At 42.4% G+C, this 25,851-nt stretch overlaps 1 protein-coding gene and 1 long non-coding RNA gene across 2 annotated transcripts in view; one reads left to right on the forward strand and one right to left on the reverse strand.

The window, feature by feature from the left end:
* Window positions 1-9,364: 9,364 nt before the first annotated feature.
* On the reverse strand, window positions 9,365-16,321 carry LOC132656893 (uncharacterized). The gene is made up of 3 exons (XR_009594681.1): window positions 16,175-16,321; window positions 15,513-15,961; window positions 9,365-10,021 (listed from the first exon to the last, which is right to left on the reverse strand). It is a non-coding gene; the product is annotated as an uncharacterized LOC132656893 (long non-coding RNA).
* The window catches only part of Arhgef38 (Rho guanine nucleotide exchange factor 38), a 125,757-nt gene continuing 113,210 nt past the window's right edge, over window positions 13,305-25,851 (forward strand). The window contains exon 1 of the mRNA XM_021650042.2: window positions 13,305-13,615. Within this exon, the coding sequence (XP_021505717.1) occupies window positions 13,420-13,615 (196 nt within the window). The 5' untranslated portion in view covers window positions 13,305-13,419. The remainder of the gene's footprint in view (window positions 13,616-25,851) is intronic.

The following is a 25,851-nucleotide window of genomic DNA, read 5'->3' on the forward strand; positions in this document are numbered from 1 at the left end:
TTTGATGGAAAGGGCACGGCTTTTAAAGCCTGGCTTCTCTGAGCTCAGAGCTCACAACTCCCGCACCAGATGACCTAGAGTGAAGCACCCCTTTGACCCTCAGCTCTGTATCTGTGCAAGAACAATAATGATATTTGCCTCTGGGGCTGCTCAATCTATGTCAAACAATGTCAGCTGGATACTCACATCTCTAATCCAAGCTGAGGCAGGAATTGTGCAAGTTTAAGGCCAGTCTGGGTTACAGAGTTAGATCTGTCATGGATGCAGAAATTGTGGTACATCTACACAATGAAAAATAAGGAAATCATGAAATTTGCAGGTAAATGGTGGGACCTGGAAAGGATCATCCTGAGTGAGCTGTCCCAGAAGCAGAAAGACACACACAGTATATACTCACTCATGTAGACATGTAATATAAGATAAACCTAGTAAAATCTGTACATCTAAAGAAACTAATCAAGAGAGAGGACCCTGACTAAAATGCTCAATCCCCATCCCGAAAGGCAAAGAGGAAGGACATCAGAAGAAGAAGAAGAAGAAAACAGGAAACAAGCTAGAAACCCACCATGGAGGGCCTCTGAAAGGCTCTGCCCTGCAGACTATCAAAGCAGATGCTGAGACTTATGGCCAACTGTTGGGCACTGTGCATGGAATCTTATGTAAGAAGTGGGAAATAGTAAGATCTGGAGAGGACGGGAATTCCACAAGGAGAGCAACAGAACAAGAAAATTTGAACACAGGGGTCTTCCCAGAGACTCATACTCCAGCCAAGTACCATGCATGGAAATAACCTAGAACCCCTGCATAGATGTAGCCCATGGCAGTTCAGTGTCCAAGTGGATACCTTAGTAATGGGAACAGGGACTGTCTCTGACATGAACTGATTGGCCTGCTCTTTGATCACCTCTCCCTGAGGGGGGAGCAGCCTTACCAGGCCACAGAAGATGACAATGCAGCCACTCCTGATGAGATCTGATAGACTAGGATCAGAAGGAAGGAGAGGAGGACCTCCCCTATCAGTAGACTTGGGGAGGGACATGCGTGAAGAAGGGAGTTGGAGGGTGGGATCGGGAGGGGAGGAAGGTGGGGCTTATGGGGGGATACAAAGTGAGTAAAGTGCAATTAATAAAAAAAAACACCCCCAAGACCCTCAAAGCAATAAAAGAATATGCAAATATACACGCTATAGCACACAGTCAGTCAGTGCTCAGTAAATCATGGTCAGTCTTAATGCTTGATACTGCTATTTGACTCGTTGACTTAAAGAAGAAATAGTAATAACACCACAGGATGACTTGAAGCGTTTAGTGCTCTAAAGAACTTAAAGAGGCTGGGGAGAGGACTCAGTAGATAAGAACACTTAGCACACAGGCATGGGAGCCTGAGTTCAGATCCTAAGCATCCACATAAAAATCCGGGCATGGCCGTATGCACACCTGTCACCCTGGTGCTGTAAGAGTGGAGAGAGGGGGATTCCTGAGGCTTGATGGCCACTAAATCAGACACAGTGTGAGTGAGAGTCCCTGCCTAAGGAAATTAGGTGGAGAGTGATGTAGAAGGACCCCTGGAGTTCCTACTGTGGCCTCCATACAGGGATACATGTCGGGGACTCCTTAAGCCTCACAGCTGGTAGGGGACAATCTATAGGAGGTGAAGAATGAAACTCAGGTCAGCACCACGTTAGCAGGTACTGGGTCCAAACTTCCAGAGTTTGACTTCAGGGCTTAATTTTTTTTTTACACATTTAAATACAGTAAAACTTTGGGAAAAGGTTTCCACATGACAATTATCACAACAAAGATTGAGACATAACTACATAAAACTCCCTAGCAAAGAAGCAAAGCATCCCTGATCTTTATAACAAGAATGAATTCTACTGACTGATAGTCAGAGCTCAGAACAAGGGCCTCAGGAGGAAGGATTTGTAATAAGCATAAGGATAGATTCTATTGGTGAACGATGCAACGTACATGGGACCTCTTTCATAAGGTTGGATTCTATTTGTAGAGGAATTTTAATCCAGCAACATGGCTGGTCTGGAAAGAGATCAACATCCAAAGACAGACCTTCTAGGTCTGTGAGATCTGGCTGGAATGGCACACCTTTCATCCCTGTGGTTGGAAAATAGGCATGCCCTTAGTACACGCCTTTAATTCCAAACAATGAAGGTAAATTTAGTTTTTAGAAAGAAGCAGCCATGTTTGAAAGTGATGCCAAATGGAAGGGCTGACAAAGTGATGAATCAGAGAAAGATTTGACAGAATGAGTCAGAGATAAGATATGTCCAACTCTGACAAGAAAGAGAGGAAAGAGAGATGACTTAAGAGAGCAGCACAGAGAGAGGGAGCGTTGAAACACTTTGGTCAGTTCTGGCAGTTGGATTGAGCAGTCAGTTGGGAGCAAGTGCAGTGGAGTTTAGTTCATGGAGTTCAGGAGCAGTTTGCCAAGCAGAGCAGTACAGTGAGAAGCCAAGTCGAGAAGCCAGATTGAATCAGTCAGCTTGGGGAGGAGTTTGAATCGGAACAGCAGAGTTGAATCAGCCAGACAGACAGAGTTCAGAAAGAACAAGAAAAGGGGCAGTAAGCCTCTGAGATGGCTATTGCATCAAGTGACAAAAAGACACTTCCACTCTACTGACTGAGAGACTAAGCTCAAGGTGAGGACCTAAACAATCCTCGGGTTATTGTGGCTAGAGGGGTTCAGGAAGGCTGGCTCCATCGAACAACAAAAGGGTCACCAGCTTGTTAGACAACATTCATTCCAGCTTTCTGGGTGACCAGGAATCATCATTTTTCTTCCTTTGCAGAAAATAGGCCTGCGTGCTTAACAAATCTAGGCCCTCCCATGCTTTCTCTAAGTTGTGCCTTCTACACACAGGGGGGGGGGTATAAACCCTACATGTATACATCATACATACATTCACTCACAAGCACATATACACAAAAAGAGAACTTAGTAACTGCTAAGTTATTTAAATATGTCAAATATAGAAACACTGGAGTTAAAGGAGCAGAATTCCCACATCTTTTCTGTGGATTCACTGTTCACCTTTGATGTATGATAGTTTGATATTTTCAGCAGGGGTTGGGATCATGAGATAGGTCTCATTATGTAGTCCTCGCTGGCCTGGAACTGACTCTGTAGAGCAGGTTGGTCTCAAATTCACAGAGATCTGCCTGCCTCTGCCTCCCAAGTGTTGGGATTAAAGGCATGTACTATCAGGCCCATCAGTCTATGACAGTTTGTGATAACCTGTGTATGTAAAGTTATAGGTACATGTATATAATTGATTTTAAAAAAGTAGGTCATGAAGCATACACTATTAGATAAAGATATTCAATAGGAGAGAACTAGGAATAAAAAATGACTGCCACCAAAGTGGAAAAGAATGTCTCAAAGTCACTATGTTTGTTTGTCTGTTTGTTTTGTTTTCATAGAATTTTTGGATTTCAGTTTTACTGAGCACTAATCATAATGTTTTAAAGGGAATAACTGCACCTTCACTATTAAAAGCTGCTATTCAATTCACTTTTGGGAGAAGTAAAATTACATATGTATTATCTAATTTGCATGAAGGTTTATGGGTGTGTGGGTCACAAATGAATAAGAGTATATAAGTCCTCTGGATGCCGCTGGGCGCCTTTCTTGCAAAGCAACTTTGAGCAGCATAACAAGGTTTGCAGGCACAGAGGATGGTTGGAGAAAGGATACAAGATTCTTCAGTGTTGTTCCTCTAAGTGCAAACTGACCTAGTTACGGTTGCCATGGAGACGGTAATTTCGAATTTAATAGTATTCTCTAAAGGAGTAGCAATACGGCTGCACAAAACACTGAGATCAGTCTGAAGCTCGGCTTTGAAAGGTGAAGAAACTGAGTCAGGGGGCCTTTGTGTTTTCATCCTGTACCGAGGGGGATGTTGGAAGAGTCACAGGGAAATCTCAGAAGTAATGAAGTCTAGGTTGATGTGTCTTTCAAAGTCACTCAAGCTGTTAAAGAAAAAAAAAAGTGCTTCTTAGAGTAAGTGAGCTACACAAGTCCTTGCTGTGCTTATTTAAAACACCCCCATTCTCCCTGTTATCTGTAAGTCTGACTTTTGGCCCCCAGATAAAAACACATGGGCACCTACTAGAAGCCATTCTACTGAGTTCCCACAATGAGCAGTTTTCTTCACCAAAGAAAGAGGAAAAGAAAATGCCTGCCAAGTAGAAAGAGAATGATTGCTTGCTTTATCTTGAGTTCCTGGGTCATTTGATGACCGTATTTTATGGGTCTGCAGCATCTAATCTTGCATATAAATGTGCTTCTGTGATTTGCACAGTTAATATTCCGCTGTAATATTAAGATTTTCTTCTATAATAAATATTTCTGAATTATTCATACTTGCAATAAAGAGAAGTTGGCTATTTACAGCTGGAATAAAAGTACCTATGTTTCTATCTTGTACCTAGAAGCCAGATACTATCAACTAGGTACAAAGTTTAGGGAATGAAGATTGGAGAAAGTGGAGTGGGAGCGAATAACAACAACAAAAATCTCTTAAATACTCCCTGGAAATGAGACCAGTTCATCTCCTGTTTCATTTGCTTTGGTCCAGGTCTCTGTTCTGCAGAACACCTCTTACTAATAAATGAATTCTGCAAGATCATCTGTAACAGGAAATTGAATCCAGTGATCTGTCTGAGACCCTGGCAATTACTAACTAGCTTTCAAAAATTCCAGTGGCATCTCTTCTTGCTTATATGGCTGGTTTGGCTCATAGGGCATCCCCTGCACTTGCAAAGCTGTTTTCCCATCCAAGATAAATCTCTCCCACCTACCTCAACGCAACCTTGAAAATCTTGGAATGGATAATTCATTATAGCTGAGACAAAGGCCCAACTCTGCTCATATGTCATTGTTAAAATTACTTCAGTCAAGAGGATAAAAACATTAGGTTTCCCTCCTTCCTGTCCCCAGCTCCATCCATTGTGCTGACAGGGTCATTATGCTGTCGCCCGGTCAGGGCATTAACAGAACCAGTAAACATACTGGAGGATATAGAAACATAGCTGCAAGATAGCAGGGCCACCGTGAACAATTGATACTTGAAATAGGGAGCTCTCGAGCTGGCTTCATGATCTCCTTACAGATGCATTAACGACCTCATCTTTGAGGAAATAATATCCTCCAATTTTGCTTTTCAGAACTATCCCCTGCCTCCCTGGGAAGGAAAGTAGAGAGAATGAAGCGAAGACACCCTCCATAAATTGATAGGCCATGCGTGGTCTTAAGCTATAAGACCTGATGCCCAACAACATTCATTGACCTCATGTCGCTAGGCAGGAGGGGAGCAAGGGCAAATCACTGAGACTCGAACCCCAGCTGGGGTGACAGGGTGTAAAGAGTGGCATCGCTGTGAACGAAGTCGCGGATGAGCCATTTCAGAGGAAGGAGGAAGTGTGATCATTTTCAGAAGACAGGAGGGAACCATCACAGGGCAAGGCCCTTCGTAGCTGGGTTTGAAGGGGGTATAGGACTTCATCAGAATGGGGAAGGGAATTCTGTGTCTAAGAAATGGCTTGAACAAAACCAGTGGCCAAAGTGAATAGAATCCGGGGCACATCTGGGTGTGTGGATCCAACTGTTTCTCAAAGAGAGTCCCAGAAACTTCTCTCCTTGACTAGGTAGGGTTTGTGTTTGAGATCTTGATGTAAGTGACACTAGGTGACTTCCAAGGACAGCTAACTTTCTTTGGGAGCCCTGAGCCTCTGGAGGAGTATCTTGGCCCCTCAACTTTCTGCGCCAGAAAGAAATCCAAATGAGGTTCCACTGCAGGGTCAAAGGAAAGGGTCCCAGATCAACAAGCAAAGAAAGCTAGCCCTCTGGTCAACCCAAGGCTGCTTCAGCTGCTTCCTGCTTCATCTCTGGCTTACGTTTGTCAACAACCACAGGGCAGTGTGAGATACAAGCGCTTAGCTGAGGGAGCCTTCCTCAAGCTTCGGAGGCCCCAAACTATGAGTCCCAATACAATGATAATCATTATTTCAGGTAGCTTAGGCTTAGGGAGTGACTTACTATTCAGCAGTCAGTAATTAGAAGGGTACTTAAACTGGGGGGTTGTTCCCAGATTGTAAAGAATCACTCCTGGTTGCCAGGCATGGAGAATAGGAAGGAACACTGTTGAGTATTCATTCAGCCAGTGGTTTGTTAGTTAGGCACTGTATATGTAGCAGACTGTCAAAGGCCACAGCCTTCCCTGCCAGAAAGCGATGAGTTCAGGTCTCTAACTCCATTACTTATTAGCAGTGGGATCATTTTTCAGACGTTCTGAATCTGGTCCCATGTCTTGAAAAACATGAATACTGGGTTGGCAAGCCTGACAACCTGCATGTGATCCCAGAGACTCATGTGGTAGAAGAAGAGAATGTAATTAGAAAGTGGAAAAAAAAAGCAAAGCAGCTATTACGTTGTTGGTTCCCTGTTTTAGATATCTGATCAATAATGGGAAATTACTGAGCACTGTTTTCAGCTCATTCCCTTAACCCTTTTCCATGACTACATGAGCTCACTTTTTCCCCCCAGAAGTGTCACTGTCATCGTTTTAAGTTCGTTTTTTTTTTTTTTTTTTTTGAGACAATGTCATGTATCCCTGGCTTTAAATTCCTAATTCTTCTGGATCCATCTCCTAAGTGCTGGGGTTAAAGTTCTGAGCCATGACACCAGCTTCAACTTTTAAAAATACTATCTGTTTTTGGCCTCCACACCTACCACTTTATTCAGTTCCATTTGGAAATCTTACAGATGCTCAAAACTATGTGAAATTAAAGGAATTGGGTGATTTCTATTTCATTTTGTCGTTGCAGGACAAGTACTCTCGAATCTGAAGAAAATTTGCTTCTGAGCTGCTTCAAAGTGACATTTTATTGCTTTTCTGTCACCTTCTGTCTTCTTCTTCTTCTTTTTTTTTTTTTTAGACCTACCTCTAGACTTAATGGTACTAAGGATGTGATTTTGATCTTTCTCTTCTGGATATATTTTCTTCCTAACTGATTGCCTCATTTCATGCCTTTAAATAATATGTGCATTGTAATGACTCACAATTTTTAAGATCTAAATATTGACCCCAGATTTGTTAATCCATAGCTTGTCTGTCACAGAGGTCATTTTTTTTTTCTTGCACCCCACACTGTGACTTCTCTAAACAGAACTCTCAGTACATCACCGAACTTCCTTTGTTCCTCTCTCTTGTTATGTTCCGTATAGAACTAATAGCCACCAAATTACCAGCTTTCCCATGTGAACTTATTCTTCCCTCTGTTTCCTCACTCATCTCGAAGCAGCTGAAAATTCTGTAATTTCAGCTTTCATAATGTATTTGAATTCTTCATCTTTCCTTTATCTCTAGCCCACTACCCCAGCCCGAGAACTTCTTGCCTTCTCTAATAAATTTCCACCCACCCCTCCTATGCCCAACCAATTTATAATAGTGTTCAAGAGATTCTAATTCCATTTTGGAGTTAGTATGTATCTCTGTAATTGTACCCTGAGTTAGAACCCTGAGCTCACATGATGCCTGACCTAAAAAGGTTTAAGTATCATTTGACCAACACTATGCATCCATAAGTATAGTTTAGGTTACGCTTCAGTGATAAGAAGTTTTTAAAAGGCTTTGCAGGGTTCTGTAGTGTATACCTGTAATTTCAGCACATGGGGAAACCGAGGCAGGTGAATCACAAGTTCAAGGTCTGTGTGGGCTAGATAATGAGTTGCAGGCCAACCTGAGATAAATGGTGAGAGTCTGGCTCAACACAAGCCCTACATTTTGGCAGTTAACAGCAAGAAAAATGATTTTATACTCAAATCTATTACATTATTAAATAGCTAGGGCTATTTTCTCCCGAGTTGTCTATGTTCCGGGATTAATAGTGAAGGAGAAACCACTGTCCCACAGATGACAGAAAGAGACTTGCAGAAAACTAGGATGCTTTTAACGCTTACCCAGGTGTGACACACATCACTTCCAATTTGTTTCCTTGACCAAAGCGACTTACTTTTGCTAGAATACATTCAAAGGAGACAGGGCAGTGCGGTACTCCATGTGCCTTGGGGAAGAACCAAAGCCGCCTGGTGAACCGCACCAAGCTCACTCAGTCTTCCATGTTTCAGATGACAGAACTGGGACCCAGAGCAACGATGAGGACAGTGACTCTTGAAGCCAAGATGGAGACAGTCTTGGGTCTACTGCCCAATGCTGCTTCTAATAGGGAGCCAGAATCCATCTTGTATTAAATGAAATTACAATCAGACATCTCACTGTCATCCTCTCATCCAAATAATATACAAACTTCTTATGTTGAAATACCTTTGTATGCAAATAGCTTAAAGGTCCTGTTCTTGCCTGGTTGATGATCCAATGAGATGCCCACTCAAAGTTTCTCCCGTCATTTTCATTAAAAAAACAAACAAACAAACAAACAAACAAATACCCCAAAAAACTAAATCATGTCTTAGGCTGGAGATTGTAAACACACTAGCCTAGTAAATGCCCAGGAGATAAGCAAGAGAAACGTGATTTGCTTGTGTATTGTCTGCTAATACGCCTGAAATGTGCTCACAAGAACTCCAACAATGGCTTAGAGAAAATAAGTCCTTATTTTACCTGAATAGTAGAAGTCTAAGGCAAGTGCCTGCTAGTGCTGCTTTGATGATGTAAGAATTCACCAGTTTCTTTGGCTCTCGGATACAGGGTGGCTGTGATTGCTCCAGACATTAGTATACAATTGTGTCCAGAGGAAGAAAGTTGGAGCCAGCTACCCATGCTTTTTGGGAGGGTTAGAGGGGGGATAAAGGAAAAGCTTCCTCAGAATCAATACCTTGCCCTTTATTCTGGATTAGCGCTGAGATGCTAGGCTCTGAGAACAGAGCAGGATGGCCACTTTTTCTGTTGAAAAAAAAAAAAAGAAAAATGTTATCATCGATTGGCCAAGACTAGTGCTGCCTTGAATGAAATGGTGGCTCTGGTCCTACGAATGACACCTGGGAGAAGGTGTGAGAATAAAAACTGAGTAAATCACTGGCAGTGTCTGCCCCAGCAACCGATGGAACCAACTGAGGTTAGTCGGTTTTTGCCTCAGTGACAAAATTCTGAGAAAAGGTGATTTTTTTTTAATTGTTCAGGGAGTTCTTTTTTTATTTTTATTTTTTTTATTAATTACAATTTATTCACTTTGTATCTCCTCCTGTAGCTCCCTCCCACCACCCCTCCCAATTCCACCCTCCCTCCCCCTTCTCCACCCATTCCCCTCCCCAAGTCCACCGATAGGGGAGGTCCTCCTCTCCTTCCTTCTGATCCTAGTCTATCAGATCTCATCAGGAGTGGCTGCATTGTCATCTTCTGTGGCCTGGTAAGGCTGCTCCCCCCTCAGGGGGAGGTGATCAAAGAGCAGGCCAATCAGTTCATGTCAGAGACAGTCCCTGTTCCCATTACTAAGGTATCCACTTGGACACTGAACTGCCATGGGCTACATCTATGCAGGGGTTCTAGGTTATCTCTATGAATGATCCTTGGTTGGAGTATCAGTCTCAGAAAAGACTCCTGTGTCCAGATTTTTTGTTCTGTTGCTCTCCTTGTGGAGCTTCTGTCCTTTCCAGGTCTTTCTATTCCCCCCCAACCCCCGCCACACTTCTTTCATAAGATTCCCTGCACTCTGCCCGAAGTTTGGCTATAAGTCTCAGCATCTGCTTTGATACTCTGCAGGGTAGAGGCCCTCTGTGGTAGGCTTCTGTCCTGTTCCCTGTTTTCTCCCTCTTCTCATGTCCATCCTCTTTGCCTTTCTGGATAGGAATTGAACATCTTAGCTAGAATCCTCCTTCCTGGTTAGTTTCTTTAGGTGTACAGCTTTTAGTATGCTTATCTTATAGTATATGTCTAATATCCACTGGTGATTTATGGGAGGAAGCATTTCTTCTGTCTTGCTCCACAATGATTTCAGTCCATGCTGGCTGCCTCCATTACTTCTGGGTCCGCTTGAGGCAAAGGATCCTGGGAAAAGGCCATGATGGAGAGGAAGTCAGGGGTCAGACGCAGAGAAGAGTCAGAAGGAAAAGATGATCTTATCAGAGCATGCATGCCTCAGTGACTGTGTCTTCCCACCAGTCCCCCACTCCTACCTCCTACCACCCCTGGGAAATGCCAGTGTATTAAGCATTCCATCAAGACATTGATCCATGGTTAGGTTAGGATAGTCTTGCTAGCCAGCCAAAGCTTCCCAACATTTGCGTAAGTTCTGGGGATCCAAACTCTGCTCCTTCTGCTCGAGCAGCAAATGCTTTACCCATGAAGCCACCTCCTGATCTCACTGGCTTGTTTGTCTGTTTGGTCAGTCTCACTAAGTAGCCTCGGCAGGCCTGACACCATGTAGAGGACACTGGCTCTGAGCTCATGGAGACTTGCCCGCCTCTCCCTCTTGATTGCTTTGAGCTAAATGCATATCCCACCAAGGCTGGCATTGCTTGGGTTTTTGATATAAGGTCTTTGCCTTCTTGATATAGACTACCTAGAACTCACCTAAACTAGCTTTACATTTGTGATCTTCCTGCCTCTCCTGAATCCTGGAGTTACAGGTGTACCACCCAGTTTAAACGTCAGAGAAATGTGCAAATGCTGCAGTTAATGTGGTCCTTTATCTTGGAAAAGTTCTGGCCTTTGCTTATGGCTGGGAACCCCAGAAAGGCTACGCTGTGTGAGTTCGGAAATGGCAGAAGCATTTGAAACCACAAAGAAATATAGCGCTAGTGATAGTGAGACTTGGGCCATGACACAGTCAAGGACTGAGGTCATCAGTGATGTTTCAAGGCTAGGCAGCTGTCTCTGTGTTCTCAGTCGTCATTTATATAGGTGCTTGTTTTTTTTTTTTTTTTTTGTTTGTTTGTTTGCATTAACCTAAATGTTTCAAGTGCACACATTCACACACACAAGCAAATGTGAAATTGTGCTATGTTCAAGCAGTTCCTTAATTTGTCACTCTTTCTGGAACAAACTTGTATCTCTAAAACAAACATTTGCATTCTTATTCTGGTTCTTATCGTTTTTAAGGATGGAGATGTATATATTTACATGATACGTATCATAGCTACTATAGATTTGTAAGTGGATTTCGTTTATTCATGACGCTTTATTTAATTCTTTTTAAAGTTGTATCGCACTCAGTTGTGCTCGTGTTGGCTCACAAGTGGAAGTCAGAAGATAATTTGCAGGATTCAACTCTCTCCTTGCGCCTTAGAAGACCAGGGAAAGAATTCGGGTTGTCAGGCTGGTGGCTGGCATCTTGACCCACTGAGCCATCTCACTGGCCCTTGAAGTATTTCCTATGTAAATAATAATACTTATTATTGAGAATAACCAGAACTACTGCCATGGCTTATGTCTTAGACGGCCTCCAGACCACAGACTGGGTTTGGGGGAAATTAGCTACGAAGTGAGGAAATTTGGAAAGCGATTAGATCCTGAGAGGCTCACCTCAGTGAATAGGGTAGAATGATTCAGAATGGTTCCCAACAACAAACAACCCTGTTCTCCATGCACAAGCACACACACGTGTGCAAGCCCATACAAACGCAAATATGCATGCACATGCACGTCACACATGAAAATAAAAGCATTAAAGCAAGCAAATAAAAAATCTATCATGTGTAAGACATATAAAATGTTTTATCTGTTTTAATTAGCTTTCTGTTTTTTTCTCTCTCTTTCGTTCATACTTCCTTTTTCTTAATTGCATCGCTGACAGAATTTCTAAGTGTTTTGTCTCTAAGCCTCCTATTTCCCAAAAGTCTTATAGTTTTAATTGCACAATTTTTTAGTTATAAAATTATATTAGAGTATATCCCTGATAGTCACTAGGTGAACATACAAATCATATCTATATGTGGAAAAAATATATGATATATATGTAAACAAGTGGGATATTTTAATAAATAACAAACCTCATTTTACAGCTCTATAAGTTGCTTTAAAGGTATTTATTCAATATACCCAGGAGAGCTTGTTAAAAAAAAAAAAAACCCTCTCAATTATCTCAAATAAAAGCCATTCAGTATGCCAAGCTATATATAGATGTCTCTATAGTGAGTGAAGATTTATCATTTATCTCTTAAGGTAATTATGCAAATTACATTCAGCCTACATATCCTGAGTTGGGAAAATGGTTTTTGTCTTTCTCCTCATTTATAATCTTGTCCAGGTGGAGTTGAACAAGATTCACAGAGGGCAGGTGGAAGCTGGTGGTCCCTTTACAGTGGAAGGGAATCTGTTTTTCTCCTTAGGGTCTTTTCCTTAACAAGGGTGTGCCCAAAACACTCGGTATGTTCCCAGAGCTCCTGAGAGCTGGCCCTCGGGAGACCTCAGTAAATACAAGGAAAAACAACTTCAAACAATGAAAGGGCCGTCCTTTGCCTTTTTCCCTCCCAGCCCTGTGTGCCCTCTCCATGCTTCCTCATTTGCAAACCTGTCTCCTCCTCTCATGTTCCCAAAGTAACCTGCTCCCCCCACCCCAGCTCCGTTTGTAAAGCTACACGAGAAAGATCTTAAAGAACCTAACCTTGAATCACCTATTATTTTCCTAAAGACCAAGACATGGGAGGACAAGTCTGGGACCAGGAAAGGATGGGACCCACGCAAACACAGCCTGTAGAAAATAAGCAACAGAGAAATTTCTGGGCTCTGGGGACATTAATTCTCCTCCAGTTCTTGACCCTCCTCGGTGCAACCGCTCTCAAATGTCAATCTTTACTTCTTAGGAGCTCTGGTCGGTGGGGAAAAATGATCTCCAAATGCCAGCACTTAAAAGTAGATGCATTGCTTGGAGGGCGCACGCTCCACATAAACTAACCCTGTCCTCACTGTTGTGCAAATGGCAATTGTCATAGCGGCACACTGACTTCAGAGCCACAGGTGGCAGGCCTGAGGACAGCCGCCCAGGGCTCCCCGCCGCGGCTCACAGCACAGCCCTCAGGGTGCACCTGCGCGCGCCCGTGGGCACAGCGTCAACTCACGGGCTGTGGTTCTGCTACTGGGTCCTTCCCTTCCCTCAGCCCCGTCTCACCTTGCTCACTTTCCCTTTCCCCACCCCGAGCCCTTGGCCCACACAATGAGATTTTTGTTTGCTTCGGGAGCACGTGACAAGAGTAGTGGCTGCTTTGCCTAACCCCGTGCTGCAGGTCTCTCAGGTAACAGGTGGTAACTTCCCCTGTTGGATTGTAGGTATATAAAAAAATATGACCTCATAGGGGTGGCGCTCGGGGACGCCAGGTAGCAGTCAGGTAACCCTGCAGTGGAGCTGTGTAGTTAGAACGGGGCAGCTAGATGCCAAGGTTCCCCCGGCAGGGCTCAAGAAACCAGCCATTGCCTGCAAACCTCAGAGGTTGCTCTCATTGCCTCAGATGGAGACCAGGGAAGCCATTGGGAAGGAAAACATGGGCAGCAAGAGAAAGAACCTGACCTTCTTGAGACCCAGGCTGTATATGCTGGAGAGGAGGAAGACAGATACTGTGGTGGACAGCTGTGTTTCTGGGGACCACTCTGGCACCTTGAGGAGGAGCCAGTCTGACAGGACGGAATACAACCAGAAACTACAAGGTAACCAAGAGAAAGTGGCTGCCCCAGGCAGCTTCCGTCCAGCTTGTTTTGGCTAGCTCCCATTCACAGAGACACCTGGGGACAGAGGAGAAAATCAAATCCAACTTTCCCTTCTTAAAAAAAAAAAAAATCAAGGAAATGAGTTGAAAGGGACTCAGGCGATACAGAGAAACTTATTTTATGATGTGAATCATTGGTTAAAGAGCTACCTCTGAAATGTTCTTAAAACCATTCAATTTTCTCTGGTGACAGTAATCTTTTTTTTCCCCCTCTCTACCTTCCTTGTTCCTCCTCCTTCCCTCATCCAGCTTAAGAAACGGGGAAGGACTGGCACACTTGTGATTTAAAACCTCCCAAAGGCAGTTTATCCTGGTAGCTGGCTCTGAGATGTCTCACCACGAGATCCAGCCAGGAGGCTGGGCTAAACCATGGCTGAGGTTACTCAGGGCTGTGAAGCTCTAATCACGTCTGCAAAAAATAAGTAAGGTTGCAGTCAGTGGGCTGCTCTGAAAGAATTCCTGGAAATCACTTAAAGGATCATGCCCTTAAAGTGGACTGAATAGCGTCCCAACAGGCAGAGCTGTTCCACACACTTAGGCCCAGTGACTGCCCAGCAAATCACCACTTTATTTTGTGATGGTGGTACGATAATTTGGCGCACTTATTAGAAGCCATCTTCCATCTCTGGCCCTGGATTTCTCTCTCCTCCCGACTACTCTTTCCCCTTAGGGTCATTTGCTCCAATAAGACTTCATTTTCCTGTGATAGCGGGCAGGGTTTTATCTCTGCAGCTGCACCTGTCATGAGAGCCTCCAGATCCTGTCTGTCCTGTTTTGTGCTCAGTTCGTGTGTGTGTGTGTGTGTGTGTGTGTGTGTGTGTGTGTGAACTCCCCTCATCTCACTGTGGCTTGTCATTTTAGACTTTAAAACTGCAATGGCATTAAAAGACCAGTGGGACATACTTGCTCGCAGAACATTTTCCCCAGAAACAAGCTTAGACTTGGTTATGCAAATTATTCAACTTAAATGCATTTACATTAAATGTTTTGCAGCTCTAACTGGGGCATAATACTTTTTTAAAAATCCTTCATGATTTGGGACTAAACTGCAGTGTCAGTCTTTATCCTTAAAGAAGTTATTTTTAATGAGGGAGGAATGCTATTTGATCTTTGAATTTAACTTCCTTCGAGGCGATGTTGGAAAGAATGCAAATTTTAGTCATACGCACTTGGTTTGCAATTCTGACTTTTCAATTTATTATGTATAAGACCTTGGAGAAAGTGACTTAAAATTTCTGAGCCCCAATTTTTCTACTTTTGAATGTGAGACTAATGATATTTACCATATAGTAATTAATTGAATGAGATAAGTGGCAAAAGCTTTTAGTACCTTGGCTGGCAGATAGTATATGCTCAATAATTAATAGCACTTATTTTCAATTTTAAGAACAACAGGTACCATACTAACAGATAGGCTAAGCTGGTATTCAAACTTATATGCCTTATGTTTTTCAATTTTTTTGTTGTTGTTGTTCCTTGATAAAGATACAATATACAGGAATTCAGGAGTCTATTATTTCAAACATTGTTTCTTCCATCAGTGTCACTAATTCAGAATCTTTCTGCTTCAAATTTTCCACCAGCAAAATATTTTAGGAATATCTTCGGAAACAGTTACTAAGTTTTGTCACAAAGCACAGTAGTCAGTTGTTAGTTACTTTGCAGGCATTCTCGGGCTGCTTGCACGCTTCGTTTGGTTTGTGAGTTTTCTTTGTTCTGGCGTACTTTGTCTTTGAAAATAGGAGGAAGACTCCGGAGCTTACCTGTGTAGACATTGGAGCTGTAACTTAACTGGACTCCTGGGAAGAAACGTTTCGATGTAATCTATAAGAACCTACCTCTCAGTTCTAATGGCCACTGGAGCCTTTAGGATGAGCTTGCAGCCGATGCTTTGGCAGCAATGGGAGGTGTTTCCTCCACGTGTTCAAGGCAGGCAACTCTGTGGGCTTGCTGTCTGGTTTGTCCAGGGCCCATATCGGACTGTGGTCAGATGACTCGACATCTCTTTCCTATTGAAATGGCAAAGGTTTCATCTCTGTCTTTGTTGGAATTGGTAGCATCTAGGAGGAATTAAAAAAAAAAAAAAAAAAAAAGATGACCCAGACTGGTTAGCGCCCCAGAAAGATGGTCCAAAACCATTTTGAGGTCAGGATGCTTTCGAAGGCTGCAGTTTCCAGTATTCCTACAGTTCTCGGCTCATCCAGTCAGTTGTCTTGAGCGCCGTGGCATTGTTATCTGAGTAATTCACTGTTCCATCCAGTTCTCTGTGGAAGCCAGCTCCTTGGCTCTGAAAAACAGATCTCTCTTCAGTGTCTGTGCACTTGTCTTTTAATTCACACTAGGCAGTCTACCTGGTGACATTTTTACTTTTTGCTCTTTTAAAAACATTTCAGCAGAGTGAATTTTAAATTGCAATAACATTTTTAAAAAATGGCACTTTGCATAAAAGCTACCAGGTCAGTGCAATAGAAAACATCCCTAAAGATGATATTCTACTGACCTTGTAGAAGACTGTCTTCCCATCAGCAGTTAACTCCTGATAAACTTTCCAGTATGCAGCGATAGTTGGATGCTAACCTAGCAAAGAGGTATCTTTCCTCCTGCAATGTATTATGGAGTGAAATGGCATTGACTGTATATGTTCTCCAATCTTGTCTCAGGGGTTAGTCAGCTCATGTGACTTAAGTCACAAGTATAATGTTATTACAAAACACACACATTTCACTCCGCAAAGCCTTATGGTCTGCTTGGGCAAGATAAAATGCAGTAGAGTAGTTTGATGGAAGTAGGGGCTGGATCAAGGGTTCCAAACATTCACTATGTCATTAAGACACGATAAACTGGAGATAGGAAGAAAACACAGATGGGAGGCAGGTATTTTAACTTCTTTATGTACTCCATCTAAAATATTTTTCCTTCCTTATTGCTTATGATTGACTCTCATTCCCCCTCCAATCTCTCACCCCACCCATCCTTGATGAAAAAGACTTCTTTGTTAATTGTTCCATTTCTGCATATAGAGTCAGGGCCAGCACACTGTAAACAAGGGTTCAGTAGAACACATGATTTGAATGATCCGGTCCATGTAGAGAAAGGATGTGAGCAGACACCAAAGCCTGAGATAAAACTTATGTCTGGGTGCGCCTTCATATGGGAGGGATCTTATGTCCAGCAGTAAATAAGATTGTGTGTTAAAACAAAGCACATCAGTGATATGAAGGCACAGAATTCCATACGCAACGACTACACTTTAGAGGAGGCACATTTTGTCCTTTACTCCGCCTTCTAGAGGACAGTGAGCACCCTTCCGTTTACTCTTCTCCCACTTGTTACAATCACTACATCACATCACCTTTCAAGTTAGCTCAGGGCCATTCTTCCATTCTATTGCCATTCTACCAAAGGCCTCAGAAATGAAACAAACAGGGAAAACTAAAAGGCTGGGTTGTAAAAATTTCAGATCTCATATATGATTATGTGTGTAACCCTATTTCAATTAAGCATGACTTGGTTACATACATATACATGTGTACATATATATATGTCTGTATATGTAGCTATCCACCTATAGAATACACAGATGCGTGTGCATACTGGAGATATTTCTGTTGCTGCATTTTTATGAAAATGTCAGTGATTGAGCTTCAGCAGATCTGTCTGAAACCATAACGACCGATATTACTGAGGTAGTTTCCATCCCTCAGATAAATGTTTTTACACACACACACACACACACACACACACTTCCACAGTAATGCCTAATCCCCAAAATGATGGTATTTGGAAATGAGGCCGATGGGAGGTAACTAGATCCTGGGTATGGACCCTCATTGATGAAATTTGTGGCTTTCAAAGACACTCGAGAGCTTGCTTTTCACTCTCCTTCCATTCACAGAGGTGCCTGTAAGGCCTCATTAGAAACTAGGTTTGCTAGGACCTTGACCTTAGATTTCCAAGGGGGTAGAATGGTGAGGAACATTGCTTGTCATTTACACTTCACTGTCTTTTATACATTTTATAGAAGCTGGAACTGACCGACAGTGACGCACTGTCAGTCAGTGTATTTTCATCCTCTGGTTATTTATTGGTTAATATTTTGCTAATGAAATATTCACTAAGAATGGAAGTAAGTAGACAAAAACGCCGTTATCATTGATAACAGGAGTCAAAACTACTTTTAGCAAGTCTATGGCATCTTATTCCCCTTCTTTTATTACATTTTATTTCTTTTGCAGAAAAGATAAGGAACCACTGAGAAAGGCCTGGTAGGCTGTCTTATAAAATCTTAAGGTTTTGATACTCTGGTGTTAAAAACAAATCACCCTAACATACATACTTTAAGTAGAATAAAAGATTGCGAAATACAAGGACACATGACTCAACCAAAAAGTTAGACTTGGAAAAATTATGAGCCTATTTAGTGTATTGTGTTACTAAGAATATAGATAATATATATATATAAGTGAGTGGGAGTTGTGCACACCAGAAGACTGAGTGGTTGTTTTGCTCCAGGACTAATGAGGGATGTGATAAGGGCAGAGGCTCAACTTTCTTTGCCTTTTTAAGCTGGAGCCTTTCCTAGTCCTGTCTGATCCCTTTTCCTGTCTCCTAACACCTTTTGCTGAAGAGAAAACTACGGAACCAGTAACCCGATACCTTCAAAAAATAGGTGTGTAATTGTTTGAAGGGCAAACCTTAAAAAAAAAAAAAAATCTAACTGCTTCAGTAGTTCCTGTTCTCAGTCAAGCATAACAGCGGAATCGAAGCACAGTACAGTCACCCTTTTTTTTTTAAGACTAAAGATGTCTTTCTAAAAAGGTGTTTTAGAAAAAATGTATTTGTTTCAAATTGAGAGCCACGGAAATCAGTAACTCCTCAACTCCTACACACTCACAGCGAGGTGGGCAAAGCCACTCCTCCGTGTTGACCAGGAGGATTTTTTTGGATAACTTTTCTAAAGATAGAAGATATTATTTCTAATTCTGTGGTTTTTCTTATCTATAAAGGGTAAAATTTTATCAGTGCATAAAATGTGTAGTTAAACGGGGAGGTTGAATGAAAAAAAGAAGAGAAAGAGATAGCATTTATAGTCATATTTCCTAGCTGGCACCATCATATCAACTTTAGCAGGCGTCAGTTTCCTGGGGAGAGTGGGGTTATCATAATTAGACTGAACTTGTATGGACACTCGGCTAACCTAACACCAGGAAAGACTTGGCCTCCTGTGAAGCTCTGGCCTCTCTCTGCTGATCTGTAGGTGGACGGAACTTGGAAACAAGATAACTTACTACTTCTTGGGTGGCCTTATCTTCCCATGTAGATTGTATTTGGAACTTTGGAATTTTCTGTTACACAAAATATTGGCTGTAGTTTTGTTTAGACTGCTTCCATCCCGTTCTCCTAAGGGTGGACTTTGGTTGAGTGTACTTTTAGGCCTGAGGAGTAAGTGGTTATGAAAATTTTTCTTAAATTTATCAAACTGGGATATTTATACCATGTATCGGATGCCCTTTGTAAATGGGAGACCTAACTGGACAGATTAAGTTTACAAGCCTTAAGGCTTAGCTTCCTATATAAGCAGAAACAAAGATGAACATCAACTGAGTTCATTTCTTTTTTTTTTCAATGAAGTTTATTCAGGAACCTTGAACAATTATCTGACCCTGGGGAAAGCCAGCCCACAGCTTAAATAGCCTCTGGGTAGCCAACCCAGGCGTGCCACGTGGGCAATGCAGATAGGTCCACATACATGGAAGCAAGCCAGATCCTCAGCCTTAGCCAAATGTGGAATTGTTCGTGAAAGAGAGCACTCACCATCGGGAAGGTGGAAGGCAGAAACCAGCTCCATATTTAAGGCGCGGCATTACACAGCTCTCTACAGTTCCCCCTTGTTGTTTTAGACGCATCAGGCAAGAGTAGAGGTCTGATCTCTGATATTAGAAATAAATTGGGACTTTGTACCGATGTTCATTTAGGTGTCATCCACCCAAAGAGCATCAGACCCGTCCGATACCTTTTTCTCAGAGGCGGGACCTGGGGTATCAACCCACATGCAATCAGACATGCTCTTTTCTGGGTCCAAAGCGGCTGACCCTGAGTGCAGTGCTTAGCCTCGCATCCTGAGCATAACATTTTAGCTTTTTATGGTATCCAACCATGCTTGGGGCGAATGTCCTGCTTCAATGGCTATAAAGGCCTGAATGATCATGGCTGCATCACACTGTTGTGAGACTCTAATCTTGCATATATACCACAGGCAAACCAAGGAGACCAACACCAGAAGGCCTGCTAACGCTCCCATGCCCGCCCATTCCTTCAGATGATTCATGGCTGCAGCAATCCATGATGATAATCCTGTGGCTAGTCCTGCGTCCACTCTGGTAGAATTTAATGTGACAATGGCCACTCTCAGCTGCTCCATCGTAGTATCGAATTCTCCAGTCCAATTACCTAAAATATAGCTAGACAATTGTTTAGACAGATTTGCAGCACAGGAAAAATTCTCATGTTATATGCTAGTGACTCAAAGTCCAGCATATTTTCATTGACAGCCAAGTTGAGCGATTTGCCATAGGGTATCAATTTGCTCCTGCACGAGGTCAATCCTCTGATTGAACACCATCAAGCTTCCTTTTAGTTGAGCATTAATTCCTTTATGTACAACTAAGGCATGAGCTACATTGGCTAAATGATTATTCAGGGTCTGAGCAGTCTGCCCAGTATGACTCATGGCTAATGCCACGGTGGTAGCTCCAACAGCTGCCAATGAGATGGTAGTAACAATGGTGGCTGTAGTTCCAAGATCTCTTTTCTGTCTGAAGAGAGTCATAGCGTGAGGGGCATCAATGGGCACAGGCACCCAGTGAGGCATGCGAGTAACCAGGGCATACCTAAATTTACTAGCATTCCAGCATTGGGCAAAAAAGCAAGTATCATTACCACAATTACTTGGCTCTATCTGGCTAATAATGAATAAAAATGGGGGATATAGACAAACAGGTGTGGGCTTATAGGAAATATTATGAGAAGCCTTAACCCCCTCGTTGAAACATCCTGCGTCAGTTCTAGAACTAGCAGTGGTGGTGTCCGAGGTCTGAGTAGGTTCAGGAAACCATTGCCCCCAGGGGCGAGACGTGCTCCATGTAAATTGACTAACTCCATGTTTTCCTCCACTTTTGAAAGTCATTTAAGGTTCTTAAATTATTTTTTCCCTTTTTTTTTAAATTTTTCAATTACACTTTATTCATTCTGCATCCCCCCATAAGCCCCTCCCCCCTCCCCTCCCAGTCCCACCCTCCCTCCTCCCTCTGCTTGCATGCCACTCCCCAAGTCCACTAATAGGGGAGGTTCTCCTCTCCTTTCTGATCTTAGTCTGTCAGTTCACATCAAAAGTGGCTGCATTGTCCTCTACTATGGCCTGGTAAGGCTGCTCCCCCCCAGAGGGAGGTGATCAAAGAGCAGGCCAATCAGATTATGTCAGAGGCAGTCCCTCTTCACATTACTATGTAACCCAATTGGACTCTGAACTGCCCTGGGCTACATCTGTGCAGGGGTTCTGGGTTATCTCCATGAATAGTCCTTGGTTGGAGTATGAGTCTCTGGGAAGTTCCCTGTGTTCAAATTTTCTTGTTCTGTTGCTCTGAGTTCATTTCTTAAGGGTCATTCTTAGCTCTTCACTGAGCCAAAATTTGGCAGAACACTCTCAGGGATCTGAGAAATCCAACTTGGACTTGGCTTTCAGATTGTTATGAAGGGAGCTTTCTCAAAAAGGGATATATCAGTTTTCATTTAACAGTTGGCCAGCTCTGTTTATATTTTTTAGATATATAAACATGGCATGCCATGTACCCTTGGACCAGGTAGCTAGAGAAAGGCAGGCATGAATTTGTAACTGTGATCTCCCTTTTGGTTGTGATCTTCCTTCTGTCTTGGGTCCTGCAAAGTAAGAAGGAAGCGAAATGGAGGAGAAACAATGAAACAATGAGAACCATTACCTGACAGGGTTCATGCCAGCAAGGGACTTCCACACAGCACTACATAAATCCCAAATCTTTGTGGTTCTGGCTTTGTAGTAAAAAAACTGTAGACGGTAAAGTTTAGGTTGGACATAGGTACTTTCAATACTGCAAAGCAGAATATTGTAAAACAGAATGTGTCCAGTATTTCACTGATAATGAGCTAAAGCAATTTGGTGTGTGCTGCGTGCCTTTCATAATGTAGGAACATCCTTCTGCTATTGTGAAAAAGCTTGACTGGGCTAGTTTTTTGCTTTGGAACACATCTTCTTTCATGTTATGTCCTTGTCTGTGTTGCTGTCTTAAAAATAATTTTTGTTGTTGCTGTTTTTCAGGGACTAAAATTGCAAAGTTAGGCCAGGCAAATCTTCCCTATGATAACAGCAGTTTAGTGGTCTCTATCTTCTGCTTAACTGAGCACCTTAAGACTCCTCTTTACTTTTTATGTCTGTTATTCCTTATTTTCATCTTGATAAAATGCAACACACATCTGAGAAGCATAAAGCCCTACTCTATAGCAGAGGTGGGGTATATAACAGAAATACAATTGCAAAGTAGGCAGTTAGCTGGGCATGGTGGCACACCTTCAACCCTGGCACTGAGGAGACGGAGGCAGGCAAATCTCTGAGTTCATGCCAAGCCTGTCCTTTACCTGGCTAGGTCTACACAGAGAGACCCCTGTTTCAAAAAATAAAGCAAGCAAACAACCAAAAAAGCTGGAGCTCAGAAATTAGCAGTTCTGCTTATGGATGGGTAATGCTGCAGCCGAGTTCTACAAGCTCAGTCTGAATCATGAGTTGTGAACTTTAATGCAGCAGGAAAGTAGAATGTTACGGTGAAAGGCTTTTGTCTAATGGTGTCTAGAGCAATTTCTCTCTTGATTAGTGAATCAGAGCAGAGCAATTCTGGGATACCTGTACTGAGGCCATGGCAGAGAATTCCTTGGACTGTCTGACATCCCCTGTGACTTGAGGAAGCCTAAAGGCACTCATCAAGCTGCTGGTCTAAGTGGCTGACTGTGAAATCGTTTTCCCTGAATGTGTCTTGATGTTAGGTCTCTCATGTCAGTACTAAAAAAAATATAAAAAATAAAAAGCTGTCACAGATTTCTGCTTCTGTGTTGGTTTTGAAATGGTTGATTGAAGACATTGTTTACCTCTCAGTGCCGGCCTGATTTTACTCAGGGAAAAACAGTTCCTTGAAGAATTAGAACATGTCTCCTCCCACACAAGTGCAAGCAATTTACTATGCTCAGCAATCAGAAATTTAGAGTTCAATATACACCTGCTTCCTGGCCGAAAATTAGTCCTTTGTTCAAGCTCAAAGTTCCTTCCCTCAAGTCCCTGGAGGTCTGGATCCTCCTTACTGAGGTCTCAGTCCACCCTTCACTTCCCTGGAGGACCATGCCTAAAGGACCCCCCCCCCCAAATACTTTTCTTCTATCCTCTTGAAGTCTATACATGGAGAAGATGAAATAAATTGACACAATACAGATTAACTGGGTGGGGAGCTACAAATATTATTTGAAATCTATTTGTTTTATGTAACACAAAGTACTTTATAGAAAAAAAAAAAAAGAACCAAAGAAACAATTAGACCCAGAGTTCTGTACTGCAGCAAAGCGGGATTTGGGGCTGGACCTGCAGCAAAAAATAGAGGAAGCAAGTGAGAAGTAGTATACAGGGGAATCAGGGAAGTTACAGGCTATTTCAAGAGGGCTTGTCTGCAGGTTCATCTGCATGTCACCCATCCGTCTCCAGTGATAAGGAGCTCTTCTTTTCCCGATGCAGCTGGATCCTCTCCTCATGGGAAGTTATGCTTTACTTTTAGAGTGAAAGAAGGAAGGGGGGGGCCTTCCTGCATCTGCCCTTCCCAGGCACCTTCAGCTCAGAATAATCAATACAGTAAATCGTGTGTATGTGTGTGTGTGTGTGTGTGTGTCTGTGTGTGTCTGTGTGTGTGTCTGTGTGTGTCTGTGTTCTGCTCCTTTGGTGGTTTTTACCTCCGAATGTTCTGAAATTACATTGTTATGCTCCCCCAAGCTTTTTCCCATTTAGGTATAATTCTTCCTAACAGTAGAGACTTAGACCTCCTTCAGCATCTGGCACTTGGTACACACTCAGATCCATTGTCGCCCATTTAATTATTAAGAACTCCAGTGATTAACTGCAACTGTATTGATCCTTATGTTTGGTGTACTTCCGTAATTCCAGTTATTCTAGTGTTTAATAGTAGTCAACTTTTGACAATCACATTTTTTTTTGTCTTCCTGTAGCAGAGAAAAGATAATGGAAATCAACAAATTGAAGAAGAAAATAGAATTTGTTGGCATCATAATCTGTACCTCATACTAAGTCACTGTGACATCAGAGGTACACACACGGCAGTACTGAGGCTGAGATGAGAAAAAGTGCGATCACTGCTCTAAAGTGGAGGTGGCAGTGGGTCCAGAGCAGAACAGTGAAATATGAAGCCAGTCAGAAAAGTTAGGGTAGGGCATTCCAGGGCGATTGACTGTATTCCATGATCTGAAACAACACAATAATAAATACTAACTTTCTTGTTTGAGATGTGACAAAGGAAAGGTGAATACAAACCCCAGCTGAATACTTGTGTTTGTCATTTAAGTCCGTCGTGTCACTTCATAGTCTTTACGACCTTGCAAAGAAGTTAATATCATGTGTTCACAGATGATGAAACTAAGGTACATGGAGGTGGAAGAGCCTTCCCAGTGGTCACACAGCTAGTAAGGGGTGAAATAGGCTCTTCCAAGAGTCCTCTGTTCCAAGGCCAGTGTGTGTGTGTGTGTGTGTGTGTGTGTGTGTGTGTGTGTGCGTGTGTGTTTAAACAGACAAACTGTATTCTTCATTATTCTTACCTTAGTCCTTAGTAGTCATACCTATTTTCTGTTATTTTTTTTTCTTAAGGGACTGACCAATCTTGACAATGTTTTAAAAAAAATCAAAAGCCCTAAGATCCTCCATTTTACAGGGACATTTACTTCCATCTTTACACAAACCATAAGCAAGTATTTTCAAGGATGTTATCATTTTATGCTTTCCAAAAAATGTTTTATGTACATGTAAATTAGAAAGATCTTTGCGCACAGTGAATGAAGTCAGCACTTCCCAGAATAACTAGAATACCCTACTCTAAAAATATAGTATGAATTACCCGAGCTGGTCTTAGCTGCTGATCAGCACTAACCCAGCCCTAAAGCTGGAAAGGACTCTGGGTGGAAAACTGGGCCAGAACATCAACCCACATTGCACCTTTCCAAAGACTCCTTATATTCTCATAGCAGTTGTAATAAGTTCCAAAGAGGGGCAAAAATACTTCTGGGTTTTTCAAGATCATCCATCATGAGAAAGAAAAACAAAGTAAACTTCTTTCACTGTTATACTTTGAAAATGTTTATTTTTGTGTATGTTTTATAATCACACGGTATATTGATAGTATGCATACCCTGAAGACACACGCTTAGAACAGATTTGGATGAAATTATTATATAGATTGCAGTATAGATACATATTGAAGCCTTGATGCTAAGTAAAAAGAGGCATACATTGAGTGATCTGTCCTGTCTAAAGTACCCAAAGCCGGGAAATTTACAGAGACAGAAAGGAAAAGGCCAGTTTTGAGGAGCTCAGGACAGCTGTTGATTAATAGAAAATTTTAGTTTGGGCAGGAGAGAAAGTTCTGAAAAGCGATTTTGTGTGGACGGTTGTTAGGCCACATGAATACACTCACCAGCACCACGCTGTACATTAACACCAATCCATATGGTAAGTTTCACATTATACCTACTTTGCTGTGATGAAAAAAAAAAGTGTTTGGAGACCTGTGGGTTGCAATATTAAAATGTATAAGGCCTCCCTGGACCTGACTCTATCTACCCATTCCTGCCTCTGACCCTCATGACGTTTTGCCTTGACTGGCAGGCCTCCCCATGCTCCTTACCCTGGCTGTGTTACACATCTCTACCCGAATCTTCACACTCAGATCCTCTCCATGTGTCGCAAGGTTGGCATGTTTCTTACGTCTCCTCTTGGCCTGCCTCTTTGATTCGGCCAAACAAAGAGAGGAACATTTTGATCTTCGGAGCCTGGCGTGGGTTGGCATGCCCTCGGTGACTGAGGAGAGTTTTGAGTTAATGAGTGAG

This window comes from Meriones unguiculatus, chromosome 10 (assembly GCF_030254825.1).
Source record: "Meriones unguiculatus strain TT.TT164.6M chromosome 10, Bangor_MerUng_6.1, whole genome shotgun sequence".
NCBI classification, from domain to species: Eukaryota; Metazoa; Chordata; class Mammalia; order Rodentia; family Muridae; genus Meriones; species Meriones unguiculatus.